Raw genomic sequence first — 15820 nt, forward strand, 5'->3', positions numbered from 1 at the left:
CGGGAGATTCCAATGATTCTGAACGCTTTGGTTTCAACAGCGTGAAGACGGGCTAGGTGTGAGGCAGGAGCACCAGCCCAGAGGGGAGAGCAGTATTCCATAGAGCTGCGGATGAAAGCCTTGTATGTGGTGAGGAGCTCAGGTGTGCCAAGAAAGGACTTCGCACGACGGAGGATGCCCAGTCGGCGACTGGCTTTGGAGGCCAGATTTGAAATGTGGTTTTCCCAGGAGAGATCATGGCAAATAGTGAGACCCAAAAGCTTGAGTGACAGAACTTCTTGGAGAGGATTATTCAGAAAGTGGATGGGAGGGTTTTCCAGTCGGTCTTTTCGGAGAGACATCGTAAGAGTGTGAGATTTATCAGGATTGAAAGACATGTTCCATTTGTTTGCCCAGTCTGTGATTTTGTCCAGGTCTGCAGAGAGTGAGGAGGCTGCAGACTGCCGATCTGAGGGATGAGGAATGGAGTGACAGAGAGTAGAGTCGTCAGCAAAGAGATAGAGAGGATTTTCAAGAGAGTCAGAGAGATCATTGATGAAGACCAGAAAAAGCACAGGGCCCAGAACACTACCTTGGGGAACTCCAGCCTGAACAGGAAGAGGAGATGAGAGAAACCCATTCAGGGCCACACGTTGACTACGACCAGAGAGGACGTCCGCCAGCCATGCATGGAGATTTCCATGGATACCAAAGGAGGAGAGTTTGGTGAGCAGAGCAGGGTGCCAGACCGTATCGAAGGCACGTGAAATGTCAAGGGAGACGGCTCTAATTTCCTGTTTGGCGTTGAGGACCTCCATCCATTGTTGAGAAAGCAGAAGCAGCATGTCCAGAGTAGAGTGACCAGGTCTGAAACCAAATTGATGATCAGAGATCAAGCCATTGGAGAAGAGGAAAGATTTCATATCTGAAGCAATGATGGATTCCATGACTTTGCTGATAATTGGGAGAAGGCTGATTGGTCTGTAGTTGCTGGGATCTGTTTTTGCACCTTTTTTGTGCAAAGCGGTGATGTTGGCTGATTTCCAAGCAGATGGCAGATGACCTTGAGCAAAGGAGAGGGTGAAGAGAACAGAAAGAGGGAGTGAAAGAGCGGAAGCACATGATTTTAGGACCCGTGGGCTGATGCCGTGAGGACCAGTTGCAGAATCAGAGTCGAGGGTTGACGGAAACTTTTCCACCTTGTCAGGAGGAAAGGACACAGAGTCCATGAGCAGCTGGGTACGACTGGGTACGGTGGGTACAGAGAGGGATGGGTTTGGGACACAAGATTTAGAGGCAAACACAGAGTTGAGGCATTCAGCTTTTTCACGTGCGGAGTCAGCTGTTAAGCCGTTTGAGGTGAGGGAGGGGATGGAGGGGGAACAAACACCAGAAACAGATTTGACCAGACGCCACCAGGATTTGGAAGAGGGAGACAGATAAGAGAGTTCGGTCTTGAGAACGGTGAGATATTGTTTCCTGGCTCTCCTGAGGGTGGACACACACTTGTTTCGGGCTTTGTGAAAGGAAATGAGATTTCCTTCCGTTGGATTTGCTTTCCAGGAGACGAAAGCAAGTTCTTTCAGGGCAACAGCCTCACCACAAGATTCCGTGTACCATGGACGGGAGGAAGGGTATGACAACTGAAGACAAGATGGGATAAATCTGTGCATGAGAGAGAGCAATTTACTTTGAAAGAATTCCCAGGATGAGTTGATGTCAGAGGCGGTAGAGATGGGAGACCAGTCCAGATGATTGATGGCTGCTTGAAGACCGTGCCAGTTGGCCTGAGTGAAATGCCAGACTCGTCGACGCTGAGGAGGCTCTCTGAGAATAGTCAGAGAGATGTCCACTTTGACAAGCACATGATCAGATGAGCCGATTGGAGCAGAAGAAGAGCAGCAGACATTTTCAGGGAAGTTTGTCATAACCAAATCCATAAGAGAAGATGCTCTGTTGACTGAGATCCGGGTCGGGAAATTGACAGATTGTGTCAGTCCCAGTGAGTCGCAGAAGTCCTTTGCTGAAGAGCCATGGCTGGTGAGAGAGGTACCCACACCCAGCCAACTGGCATGGTGACAATTGAAATCACCACATATGAGGAAGAGAGAGTTGGGATGGGTAGATAGAAGTTGGTCCATATTATCAGACAGCGAGATGTAGATGGAGTCATCGCTGTTTGGTGGACGGTACAACACACATATGAACAAAAGGTGGGAGCGAAGGGGAAGCCGTAGCCAAAGGTATTCCTGGGGGTGAGGTGGAGAGAGGGCAGTGGAGGGCGAGTGAGGAAGAGAGTTTTTTATAAAGATAGCAACCCCACCTCCAGGACGAGGCTCAGGTCTATCATACCGGAAGAGGGAGTAACCTGGGAGAGATACCAAGGCATCAGAGACATCATGAAGGAGGAAAGTTTCTGTTAAGCAGATCACATCTGGTTTGTCAGAAGCAACCTGTATGGAGAGATCAGTCAAGTTTGAGCAAAGGCCCCGGATGTTTGAGGTCCATACCGTTAATGAAGAGGAAGGGGGAGCATCGGGTCCAGAACAGGGGGGGGGGAGGGGTAGGGTAAGATGTGGAAGAGGAGGAAGAGGTAGGGACAGCTGTTGAAGGTGTGTCAGAGATTTCAGAGATTTCAGAATAGCTTGGAGAAAGGGAAGAATGGGGCGGACAAAAGGTTTGATGGAGATTGGGTGAGGCACAGTGAGGTGTTATTTGAGGAGGAGGAGGAAGAGCGAGGCAGAAGGTTGGGGTAGATGAAGGTGAAAGTTGGAAGGGGGAAGAAGCAGGGAGGATGCTTTGAGGAGGAGGGGTGAGAGGGGAGTCTAGGAGGGGAGGAGCGAGGGAGAGTCTCGGAGGGGAGGGGTGTGGGGGGAGTTTAGGAGGGAGGGGAGGGAAGGGGCAAGGGGGGAGATTTGAAAGGGATGGGTGATGGGGAGGATTTGGAGGGGAGGGGTGAGATTGGATTTTGAAAAGTGTACGATTCATGGGAAACGAACATTTTTTGCAAAATGAGTTTGAGACCTTCGAGTCAAAAATATGTTTGAGGACACTGAAGGAGGGGTGGAGTTCTGGATAGTTTAGGGAATGTAGAAAGGAGGAACTGTAAGAGATGGTATTATATATATTTTTTGGAATGAATAGATTTGGTGAGCAAGACGAAAGCATCCTTTTGTAGGAAAAGAAGAAAACTGTGTTATAATATATGAGAGAAAATAGTTGTTCACAGGAGAGATTATACATTTCTAATCACGTGATCGCGTGATCGCGAACGAAGAACGAACGAACAAAAAAGAACAACAAATAAACGAATAACACCTGGGAAGGAAATATTTTTTGGGGGTTTTTTTTTTTTTGAGTAGAGATATTAAACAAGGAGGTATGGCGTGAATGACTAGGACGAACCAGAGAACGAAAATAAATGCAGCGCATTCGATGAATCGCTGAGAGAAAAACAAAACCACAAGGTCGGAGACGGTACGGTAGCCAAGCCTACGAGTACTAGGCCGCAGAATACTCGATACGCATTAACCGACGATTGTGTATACATGTACGAAAAATTAGCACCGAAAATTTTCCAAAAGATACGCTATAGTTACATACACCGAAAGATAGATACAGTCTCGACAAAAACACAATTGAGAAGGATCACTTAGCTTCGAAAGCGTGAGCGCATGGAACAGCTTCGAAAAGACGTGACCTCGCCGTGATCTTTCTCTTCTGACCATTAACTCAGGCACCTTTTGAGTTAGGAAGCTGATATTTGGACATGCCAATGACCAGGTGATTTCGCTGCAAAGGCTATTTTTGATTTATTAATTAATCAATGAATCCACATGCACTCACAAGTTGTTCACAAAAAATGAATCGATTAATCGATTATTATCGATTAATAATCGATATATTATCGATATATATCGATATATATCGATATATATCGATAATATCGATATATTATCGATTAATCGATTATTAATCGATTATTAATTAATCAATGAATCCACGTGCACTCACAAGTTGTTCACAAAAAATGAATCGATTAATTATTTGATTAATGACTAAAAAAAATTTTTTTTTAAGTTACAGATTCTGATGAAATGGTGGTGGTTTATGTGTTCTTTGACCGAATTGATTAATAATTTAATTTTTAAATGATTATTATTTATTTATTTTCATTAATAATATCATTTATTTATTTTCTTTCTCATTTGGCCAATATCTCAGGCACCTTTTGAGCTGGGAAGCTAATATTTGGACATGACAGTGACCAAGTGATGTGGCTATCAAGGATATTTTTGATTTATTGATTAATCATTCAATCGATTAATTATTTATTGATTAATCAATTAATTATTTAATTTTTTATTAATGACTTATTTAATTAAATTTCTAAAAGATACATCTTCAGATGAAGCACTAGTGGTTTAGTTATGCTATTAGCCAATTGATTATGAAAATATTTTGTGATAATCTTTTATTGATTTTAATTATACAATTAATCAATCAATTCTTGTACACCTCTCCCTCCCAACGCACTCTCTATATATGAGCATACCAGCAATGCCGCGCTGTAGGATATTTAATTATTTGGCATGGGGGCGGTGTACTTTGAATGTATCATGACTTGTTTTAGTCTTTTTTCAGGTTTAAATAAAGATCAGCTTTTCCTTCTTCACTTTCTGCAGCAGCTTCATCAAGTCCTCTTTACTTTCTGCCAACAGAGTGTCATCATCAGCATACCTCAGGTTGTTAAAACATTTTCCTCCAATCCTCACTACGTCCAGCTCATGTTAGATTTTTCATCAAAATTATTACAAACAAGTGAATCCGTCAATTCCATCCGATGATAATGCCACAATGATGGTAAGAATAATATTAACACGGGGCTGATAGGATGGCCTCGAGGTACGCACATTCATCTCCCAGCTGTCTAACCTGGGTTTGAATCTCAGCCCATTTGTAAACCTCGTGTGTTTCATAGGCAGGGTGATTCATCAATGCGTATGCCGGTTCCTCGGATGGACGTTGAACGGGCATGCTATCTGCCGGCATTCATTGGTGGACGTTACGTATAGCATGATCCTACCTCTGGTCCTATGGTCATGGTGCCCTCCGCGCAGAGCAGGTGAGCTATCGCTGGCACCCTGAACAAGTTACAAATTCCTGCCCTAACCTTATTCAAACCTGGCCAGCCAGTTTGTGAAAGACTTGGGCCAAGCGTTCTCTGGCCAACCCAACAATAATGTAGGAACAATTGTGGCCGTTAAAGAAGGAGAATAATATTAACACCGCCGTCCACATGGTGCACGCGGGCAAAAACAAATAACCCCTTCCCTCCTTCCTACTCCCCTTCCCTCCTCCCCCACCGGGTGCTTCTGGTTTTACTGAAATTCAAACCTTGTGTTAAGAAGTCTTCATATGCCTATTGAACACAATATCATTTGGTTGAGAGTCATAACAACACACATGCACAGATGTGGCAGTATTAACATGAACACAATAGACAAGGGTGGGTTACCACTCCTTCCTGTCCTTGTTTGAATATACTTTGGGTAATCTTGCAAAGCTGATAGAAACATCTCTACTTGGTTATTGTTATTGTTATTGCCTCAATTAATCCCACCTTGTGGCATCGGCAAAGCTTGACCCAAGTCTTTCACGAATCGGCTAGCCAGGCCAAACATTGAACTGGAGCTGGTTACGACATGTGTTTGAAATTTTGCAATAACAGCAATAACACACCGACTCTTAGACAATGACAATGGGTGACATTTAAGATCCACAAACCTGTACTAGCAGATGGGACAGTCAGCTTAATGCCCATTTGAGGAATGGCACACTCTGATCCACTGGCCTGCCTGCAAATCTGACAGTTTATAGTTGGGCTGAGAACCAAACCCAGACTCGACAGCACAAAGGTAAGGTCACTAGCTCTGCACACTATCCTTTGAGGACAAACAAAAGACCAAATACCAAACGATAATGGTTAATAGAGGAAATGGCTGATAGGAAAGCTCAGGGCTCAAAGATGGTGCAATAAGAGTCTTGTGTGGATTGGATTTCTGTGCGACCTCTATAATCTGGTATATTGGTGCATCAGATCCAGATGTGATGCCGTCATTTGGATGTTAAATTGGCCACACAAACACCGATGGGCTTTAAAGACTTTGAGGCAGTTTTCATAAAGTAGGCCAATGTATGCCAATATCCAAGGCAGCTTCCAAATCGCTGCCCTCAACTACAGGTGAAGGGTGAGGGGGCTTGGAGAGGTGGAGGGGCACTGTATCGGCAAAATAGCCGCACGATTGATTCCCAGACAAACATTCATTTGATGGAACCAGAACAAAGGAAATTCACGTGTGTGACAATGGAGGTGCAGGATATGATATACCGTCCAAACCCTGCAGAGGGCATACAGCGACAGCATCAGCACCAGTTTGTCAGATTGAACACGTCAAGTGAGCATGGAAGTATAACATCAGCAAAAGGAGACGAATTAGACCATAGAATTGATAGCACAGCACTGCAGCAAGCCAACGTATGTGTAAGGTTTATATTGAACCTTCCTGGGAGGGAAACAACCAAGCCAGCAGGCCTCCACCAGACACTGAAAATAGTGAAATGGACAGCACCTCATGAAGCGCCTCATGAAGCGCCGTGGACCATCAGTCCACGCCTTTCCTGTTATATAACAGCATGACAATGCAATTGTTACTCAACAAAAATAGAATTATTGCAAATGTCTTTCTCTGAATCGATTAGAAAATGAAGTTACAATTTTTTTTGAGGGGTGGGGGCGAGGGGTGGTGAGGATAAGGGATAGGGCTAAGGGGGCATATTGCTGTTTTACTTCACAACACACACACACTGCTTCATATTCATATATATACATTATACATTAAAAATATATATATATATATGCATACACACAAAATGGAGGACCAAGCAAAGAGAATACTGATCACAGAGGCCACCAAGATGTCAACTTTGAAAGAGCTACAGGCCTTTATAGCATAGACTGGTCACTGTGTGCATGTGAAAACAATATCCCAAGCACTCCACAAGTCTGGCCTGCATGGTGGCGTAGCAAGAGGGAAGCCATTACTCAAAAAAGCCCACCTTGAGTCCCGTTTGAGGTATGCGAAAAACCACTCCGGAGATTCTTAAGCCATGTGGCAAAAAGGTTTGTGGTCTGATGAAACCAAGATGGAACTTTTGCCTAAATGAAAAACGCTACATTTGGCACAAACGCAACACAGCACATCACATCACCCAAAGGACACCATCCCTATTGTGAAGCATGGTGGTGGCAGCATCATGTTATGGGGATGTTTCTCATCAGCAGGGACTGGGGAAATTGTCAGGATAGAAGGGAAAAATCATGTTTTTGTCAAACCTAGACTCTGATTCTGCAACTGGACGAGACGGCATCAGCCCATGGGTCCTAAAATCCTGCTCTGCCGCTCTATCTCACACTCTCTCTGTTCTCTTCACCCTCTCTTTTGCTCAAGGTCATCTGGCATCGGCTTGGAAATCAGCCAACATCACCGCTTTACACAAAAAATGTGCAAAAACGGATCCTCGCAACTACAGACCAATCAGCCTGCTCCCAATAATCAGCAAAGTCATGGAATCCATCATAGATTCTGACATCAAATCCTTCCTCTTCTCCAATGGCTTGATCTCGGATCATCAATTTCGATTCAGACCAGGTCATTCTACTCTGGACATGCTGCTTCTGCTGTCTCAACAATGGATGGAGGTCCTCAATGCCAAACAGAAAATCAAAGCTGTCTCCCTTGACATATCACGTGCCTTCGATACGGTCTGGCACCCAGCTCTGCTCACCAAACTCTCCTCCTATGGTATCCATGGAAATCTCAACGCATGGCTTGCAGACTTCCTCTCTGGTCAGAGTCAACGTGTGGCCCTAAATGAGTTTCTCTCATCTTCCCTTCCTGTTCAGGCTGGAATTCCTCAAGGCAGTGTTCTGGGCCATGTGCTTTTTCTGGTCTTCATCAATGATCTCTCTGACTCTCTTGAAAATCCTCTCGATCTCTTTGCTGATGACTCCACACTCTGCCGCTCCATTCCTCATATCCCAGATCGGCAGTCTGCAACCTCCTCACTCTCTGCAGACCTGGACAAAATCACAGACTGGTCAAACAAGTGGAACATGTCTTTCAATCCTGACAAATCTCACACTCTTGCTATGTCTCTCCGAAAAGACCGACTGGACAACCCTCCCATCTACTTTCTGAACAATCCTCTCCAAGAAGTTCTGTCACTCAAGCTTTGGGTCTCACGATCTGCCATGATCTTTAATGGGAAAACCACATTTCCAAGCTGGCCACCAAGCCAGTCGCGACTGGGCATCCTCCGTCATGCGAAATCCTTCCTTGGCACACCTGAGCTCCTCACCACATACAAGGCTATCATCCGCAGCTCAACGGAGTACTGCTCTCCCCTCTGGGCTGGTGCTCCTGCCTCACGCTCGGCTTCACGCTGTTGAAACCAAAGCTTTCAGAATCATTGGAATCTCCCACAATGAAGCTAACTCCGAAGGCCTTTCACTCACTCACCGCAGGCAGGTTGGTGGTCTTTCTGTCTTCTGCCGACTCCTCTCTGGCCTAGTTCCCCCAGCTCTGTCTGTGCTCTGTCCCCCAAATATTCCTACAGGTCGCACAAGATTTGTCAGCAACCCTCTTATGGTGAAACTGCCAAAATCAAGACTCTCTGCTCACCTTCACCCTTTCATTCCTCTTTACTTCCACATATGGAACAAACACCCTCACTCTCTTCAATCCCACTCCTCCCTCCAGGTCTTTAAAACAGCTGTTCACCACCATCTCTTATCTTCCCCCCATCCGAAACCTTGATCTTTTCTACCCCCGTTAATTCACCCCAGATACACTTTTTTGAAATACCAACATCGTTCCTGGAAGTCCTAGCTGTGTCTATGTGTTTTATACCTCCCCCACCCACCCCCCCCCCTTCCCATGCCTCTTAACCCCAAGCCCTCTCCCTCCCACATATCTCCCGATGTCCCTGTTCTCTGCTGTTGTACTTGTGTGCTTCCCTCTCTCTCCCCATCTTGTCTCCCGCTCCCTTTATCATGTTTTATGTGTCAGTTTATTTTTTGTGATTAATGTCAGCTCTTACACGAGCCTCGATCTTGAATACAAAAAAATAAAAAATAAAAATGGATGGAGCAAACTACAGAAAAATCCTCGAGGAAAACCTGCTGCCCTCTGCAAGAAAGCTTAAATTGGGACAGAAGTTCAACTTTCAGCATGACAATGACCCAAAGCACACATGCAAAGCTACACTGGAGAGGCTGAGGAACAAAAAGATAAATGTCCTCGAGTGTCCCAGTCAGAGCCCCGACCTAAATCCAGTCGAAAATCGGTGGCATGACTTGAAGATTGCTGTCCCTCAACGCTCCCATGCAACATTACAGCTTGAACAGTTTTTTTTTCAGAAAAATGGGCAAATATTACACAATCAATGTGTGCAAAGTTGGTAGAGACCTATCCCAACAGACTCACACATGTAATTGCTGTCAAGGGTGCAGCCACCAAGTATTAACTCAAGGGGTTGGACACTTGTCCAACCAAGATATTCTGGTATTGTATTTTTTAATTTATTTCTGAAATTTGTAGAATTTGTTTTTCACTTGGAAGTTGTGGGTTAAGATGTGTAAATAAAGGTGGAAAAATTCCGATTTACTGCAATTCAATTCCAGACTATAAGGCAACAAAAGGTGAAAAATTTGAAAGGGGGTGTCAATTTTCTATTGGCACTGTATGTTCAACATAGGCTGATAAAGATAGCTTTGAGGTAGCAGACTCGCCCTTGCGCCTTGAAAATACATATATTCTTGTAATGGGACTTCTGGTATGCATTACAAGCTCCACACATCAGCCATCCTCACCTGTAGTTTTTGAGCCAAGTCCTTTTTATCAGTGTCAACCCCCTTTATATTCTGGCGCACGTCCTCCACCTCCTGGAGCAAACCCCTTCGTTCCTCTTCCAGCTTTGCCTTGGATTGCATAAGCTCCTCAATTTTGCAATTTGACTCCTTCAGGCAATCCTGCAAGGAAGCACAAGTGATTGCTCAATGTATGAAACCAATAAACGGTGTCGTAATAAAGATTTGGATGCTCCTAAGTGCTTCTAAGTGTGAATTGTAGCAATCCCCAAAGCTTCATGGGTACGGTGGACAGTGGACTGGAAGGCTGTCAAAGTATGATATGTTGTGCCAATCTACATTTTGGATTGAGCCTTAATGCATGTCACACGGTTAATGCAGGTTCAAGTTAGCCTATGCTCAGAAAATGTGAAAGATACAGCCAACCAAATTGTACCAAGTACTACTCCACCAGTTTCATTTGGAAACCAAAATGGGGAAAATAATATAAAAATGGGTAGATATAACCATTTTGCTTTGTATACAAAGTCAAGGCTCGTGGAAGAGCGAGAACACAGAATGGATCAGGACGCAACATAACAAAAGGAACAACAGAAAGCTAGGGGGAAAACGCATTTACGGCAGGATTGAGAGACAAAATATAGGGAGACGGACAAACAGGGGATGTATGCAAGGATGAGGGGTAGGGCAGAATGCAGGAGGTGGGGCAGATGGACACAGAAGCAACCAATCAGAACAGGATATGGGGAGTGGGGAGGAGACAGGGGAGTGGGGAGGAGACAGGGGAGTGGGGAGGAGACAGAGGCATGGTGGAGACAGGGCAGTGGGGGAGATAGAGTTGAGGAGAGGGAGTGGGGGATATAGAGTGGGGGAGATGGAGTGGGGAGACACAAAGGAGTGGGAGAGAGAGATGGGGAGGGAAAGGAATGGGGGAGACAGGGGAGGAAGACGGGAGTGATGGAGAGATGGGAGTGGGGGAACAAAATGTGAAAAAGTCAAGGGGGCCTGAATACTTTATGAAGGCACTGTGTGTATATAAATCACAAAAAAGTAGGATCACAAAGTACAAAGTACGAAAAGTACAAAGAAGTACGAAAAAAGTAAAGTATGATCAGAAGGATGAATGAGATTGTGTTTGAGTATGCGTGTGTCACGTTTGGAGTGAAAGAGTGTGTAGAGAGGGGTGCGAAGGAGGCATGTTTGAGCAGGAGGCAGAGGGAGATCGATGAGTTGAGAATTGAGTTGAAGAGTTTGAATGGAAGATGGAAGAGGGCAGTGGAAGGGGAGAGGAATGGGCTTGAGGTGTTGACAAAGCAGGTGAGGATGAGGTTGGTGAAGTTGAAGACAGTGGAAAGGATGAAGAGGCGAAGAAAGGAGAGGCAGAGGAAGCGAAAGAGGTTCTTTGAGAAGCCTTTTCAGTTTATGAAGGATCTGTTGGAGCCGTCTCGATTTGGTGTACTGAAGGTACCAAAGGAAGAGTTGGAAGGTCACCTGCGTGTCACGTATGCAGACACAAGAAGGAACAAAGTGGTGGAGGACACCGAAGGCTTGGTGAGACCGACAGAGCCAGGTGTTCCATTTGATTTGTCAGAGCCAAAGATGTCTGAGATTGAGGCAGCTTTGAGGAAGGCATGGGCGGCATCGGCTCCAGGACCAAGTGGAGTGCCATACAAGGTGTTTAAGGGTTGTGAAGGCATCAGGCAGTATCTGTGGAAGGCTCTGAAGGTGGAATGGAGGCAAGGAGTGGTGCCCAGTCAATGGATGAGAGCGGAAGGAGTTTATATTCCAAAGCAGGAGGAGGCTGTGACACTTGAGCAGTTCAGCCCAATATCATTGCTCGATGTAGATGGGAAGATATCGATGAGTGTCTTTGCGGCACGGCTCTCGGGCTTCATCAGAGAGAATGGTTTTGTGGATGGTTCTGTGCAGAAGGCAGGAATACCAGGATCACCAGGATGCATCGAACACTCGGCAATGGTCTAGCAGGTGTTACAGGAGGCAAAGAGGCAAAGGAAGGATGTGGCAGTGGTATGGCTGGATTTGGAGAATGCATATGGGTCAGTGCCGCATGCCTAGATCAGGTATGCCATGGATTTCTTTTGGGTACCACGGAGATTTAGGGATTTTTTGATGGCATATTATGATCAGTTTTGGATGCGGTTTGCGACACAGTCCTATGTAACAGAGTGGCAGAAGTTGGAAGTGGGGATCCCGATGGGATGTACCATCTCCTCTATTTTGTTTGTGCTGGTTATGGAGTTGTTGATACGGGCGGTAAGTGGACATGGGAAAGAAGTGGAGCTAGCCGATGGTTAGAGTTTGCCAGCGATGTTTGCATTCATGGATGACGTGACAGTTGTCCAACAATCCGCTGATGCAGCAGTAGAGGTACTGGGACAACTGGAAACGTTGATGCGGTGGGCAAGAATGGGCTTTAAAGCAAGAAAGTCGAGGAGTGTGGTAGTGAGACGAAGAGTGGTGGATAACATGCACAGGTTTGAGCTGGGAGGGGAGGTGGTTCCATCATTGGTAGAGGCCCCTGTGAAGAGTTTGGGAAGATAGTATACAGTGGAGTTGAATGATGTGGGAAGGGTGGAGGAGGTCAGAAACAAGCTTTTGAGAGGTTTGAAGAGGATTGATGGATGTGGTTTGCCAGGTAAGTTGAAGGTATGGTGTTTGAAGTTTGGGTTGATGCCACGAGTATTGTGGCCATTGACGATGTATGATATTGCAATTGGGTATGTAGAGAGGATGGAGGTTGTGGTGAGTGGGTTTGTGAGGAGGTGGTTGGGAGTGCCACGCTGTTTGACGAACATTGCCTTTTATGGTCAGGGTGGAAAACTCCAGTTTCCCTTGACATCATTAACCGAGGAGTTTAAGGTGGTGAGGGTGCGGGAGTTCATGATGTTGCTGGATTCAAGTGATGCAGTGGTAAAGAATGCTCTCCCAGAGAAGAAGGGAAGTCGGAAGTGGAATGCAAGAGCAGTGGTGGACGAGATGGAGGAGCGGTTACAAAAGGACGAGGTCATGGGGATGGTACAGCACGGGAAGCATGGCTTGGGGTGGATGAAGCATGAGCGATGGGGAAAGGCATGTGTGAAAGAGAGGAAGAAGATGGTTGAGAGGGAGGTGAGAAGAGAGGAAGAAGAGGGGTGTAATGAAATTGTACCTAAGTTGAACCCAGGTGTGATGCTCTCGCTAACCACTGAGAGGCGTCTATAAGAACTCGGACGACTGCTGCTCCGGCACACTCCTGTGACATTTAATCTAAGACGTGTCGACTCGGATGGTGCGTATACGTAGATAATCTAGGCTTGCTTGCATTGATTGATATTACTGAACTTTCTTTATGATTCCATGATGCTGATATATTGCATGATTGTATTTCTACAGGATATTGCCAGAGATTGAATTGTCATTAAACCTACCTACAGGACAATGTCGTGGAACTGATTGATTTCCACTACAATTAATGACAATTCGTCTCGCTGTCCAATTGAGAACAAGAGGCGAACGTGAGCGACATGGCGGGACACAGAATGATTCAGGTGCCGCTATTCGCCGCTGACGCGCAAGCAGCGGATTCGGGCTCGGAGCTGACGCATTGGCTGAAGACCTTGGATAATCAATTCAAGGCCCAGGAAACCGCTGTCTCTGATGAAACGAAATTAGAGGTGCTCCAGACAAAAGTGCATCATAACGCTTACCGGGCGATCGAACAGTGTATGACGTTCGATGCCGCAGTGACAGAGCTAAAGCGAATTTACATCAAGAAACGAAGTGCGGTTTATTCCCGGCACCTGCTCGCAATACGGAAACAACAGCCCACGGAGACCCTGGATCATTTCGCTCAAGAGCTACGACGTCTGCTTGCCGATAGTGCTCCGGTGGTACGTACACATGAGCAAGTACAAGATGATCTTGTACGCGATTCTTTCGTCTCAGGACTCAGCTCCTCAACCGTCAGACAAAGACTTCTTGAAGCTGAAGACTTGACGCTCGCTGAAGCATTACGGCTAGCTCACGTCTACACCCAGGCTAGGGAACAATCTGACGCGTATGAACACTCATACGTCACAGCGGGGACGTCTCGACAAGCTTGACCGGAGAGAGCTACCGCCGAGGACGCGGATGCAGACACGGCATCTCTGCTGGAGTCCCCGGCCGCTCCTGAGGAAGACCCAGATCCGGGCCTGACGGCCGCCGCAGCTGCGGGACCAAAGCCCGGACGTAACGCGACGTGTTACTTCTGCGGAAATCGACAACATCCCAGGTCGGGTTGCCCGGCTCGTGGGCATTTGTGCACAACTTTGCACAACTAAAGGGCATTTTGCAAAGGTTTGCCGAAAGGCTGCGCGGGGCAAACGAACGCGCTCGACAATGAATGTGCTTATCGCCGAGCCAGTGGGCCGAGCAAAGAGCGGGGCGCCTCGCCCGACTTTGATGAGAATCGCACCTCCTCGTGGGCTCCTAGCTGCGCGTTCGACCTTGGTGGGATTCATCGCGCCGTCAAAACAAGTGGCGCAAACACGACAGAACGCGGAGCGACCGTCCTTGGCCGGCATCCCAACGTCTCATGTTGGCTCTGAAACTCCGCGTGTGACACGAGCACCATCCGAAGGCTGCTCGTACAAACTACAAGCTCCTGCTTCGACACGGAAAACTCCAGCTGGCTTTGAAACTTCGCGCGTGACACGAGCGCCATCCGGAGGCTGCCTGTACGAACTACAAGCTACGGCGGCATGGAAAACCTTAGCTGGCGTGGGATCCACACGCGAGGCGCGACCGACTCGCCTGGATGGCTCGTTACCTGCAGGAGCACCTGGCCTGGCTCAGGCTATTATCCCACTTATGATCGAAGGAATTTTTGCTCGGGCTTTAATCGATACAGGGTCTACTGATAGTTATGTTGATTATCGACTGGTGCAAAAACATGGATGGCCGATCCTTGGGACAAGACGTCGGATCTTTATGGCCTCCCAAGGGCTTAGGCTCAGCACAAAAGGGGAATGTCGATTGAAGCTAGTGATTAAGGGACGAATATTCCCGGATGTACATCTCATAGTCTTACCAGCATTATGTGCAGATGTTTTGCTAGGACATGATTTTCTTAAGCGACATGGACGGTTGGAAATGGAATTTGGTGGCACTGATACGCTCGCTGTGTGCTCTCTTGCAGGGATGGAAATTGAGCCGCTAACGCTGTTCCCCAATATGACCACCTGTAGCGGTGCATCATGATGCACACCTGTAGCGGTAAAATCGCGACGCTACTCACGAGCTGACGCGCAATTCATTGCGGAGGAAACGGCCCAGCTCTTAAAGGAAGGTATCATAGAACCTAGTCGGTCGCCGTGGCGGGCCCAGGTCCTGGTGGTACGCAGTGAAGCGCATCGCAAACGCATGGTAATCGACTATTCGCAGACGATTCATCGATTTACACAGCTGGACGCCTACCCCCTTCCGGGGATGGACTCCTTGGTTCGACAGGTGGCCCAGTACTCGGTCTACAGCACTCTCGATCTGCGTAGTGCGTATCATCAAATCCCCATCTCCGAGGCCGACTGTATCTATACCGCGTTTGAATCAGGTCAAAGGTTATACCAGTTCACCCGGCTACCTTTTGGGGTCACGAACATGGTCGCGTGTTTTCAGAGGGCTATGGACGACCTCATCGCTAAGGAGAACTTGACCGACATATTTGTATATCTGGACAATCTTACGGTTTGCGGGCATGACCAGGAACATCATGATGCAAATCTGAAGCGCTTCCTCGAGGTCGCGCAGAGGTATCACTTAACTATGAATGAGGCTAAATGTCGTTACTCCGCGCGCACGATAGATCTTCTGGGGTACACCGTGACCCACGGCTCTGTTGCTCCGGATCGCTGAAGTGGGCTTTCGGGCTGT

At 46.8% G+C, this 15820-nt stretch overlaps 1 protein-coding gene across 9 annotated transcripts in view; it reads right to left on the reverse strand.

Annotated features, from left to right (window-relative positions):
• The window catches only part of TAX1BP1 (Tax1 binding protein 1), a 249415-nt gene that overhangs the window by 176492 nt on the left and 57103 nt on the right, over nt 1-15820 (reverse strand). For all 9 annotated transcript variants that reach the window (XM_078779689.1, XM_078779688.1, XM_078779687.1 and 6 more), the window contains exon 5: nt 9914-10072. In XM_078779689.1, the coding sequence (XP_078635815.1) occupies nt 9914-10072 (159 nt within the window). The remainder of the gene's footprint in view (nt 1-9913; nt 10073-15820) is intronic.

The sequence above is a fragment of the Myxine glutinosa genome, chromosome 6 (genome assembly GCF_964187855.1).
Source record: "Myxine glutinosa chromosome 6, kmMyxGlut1.1, whole genome shotgun sequence".
NCBI classification, from domain to species: domain Eukaryota; kingdom Metazoa; phylum Chordata; class Myxini; order Myxiniformes; family Myxinidae; genus Myxine; species Myxine glutinosa.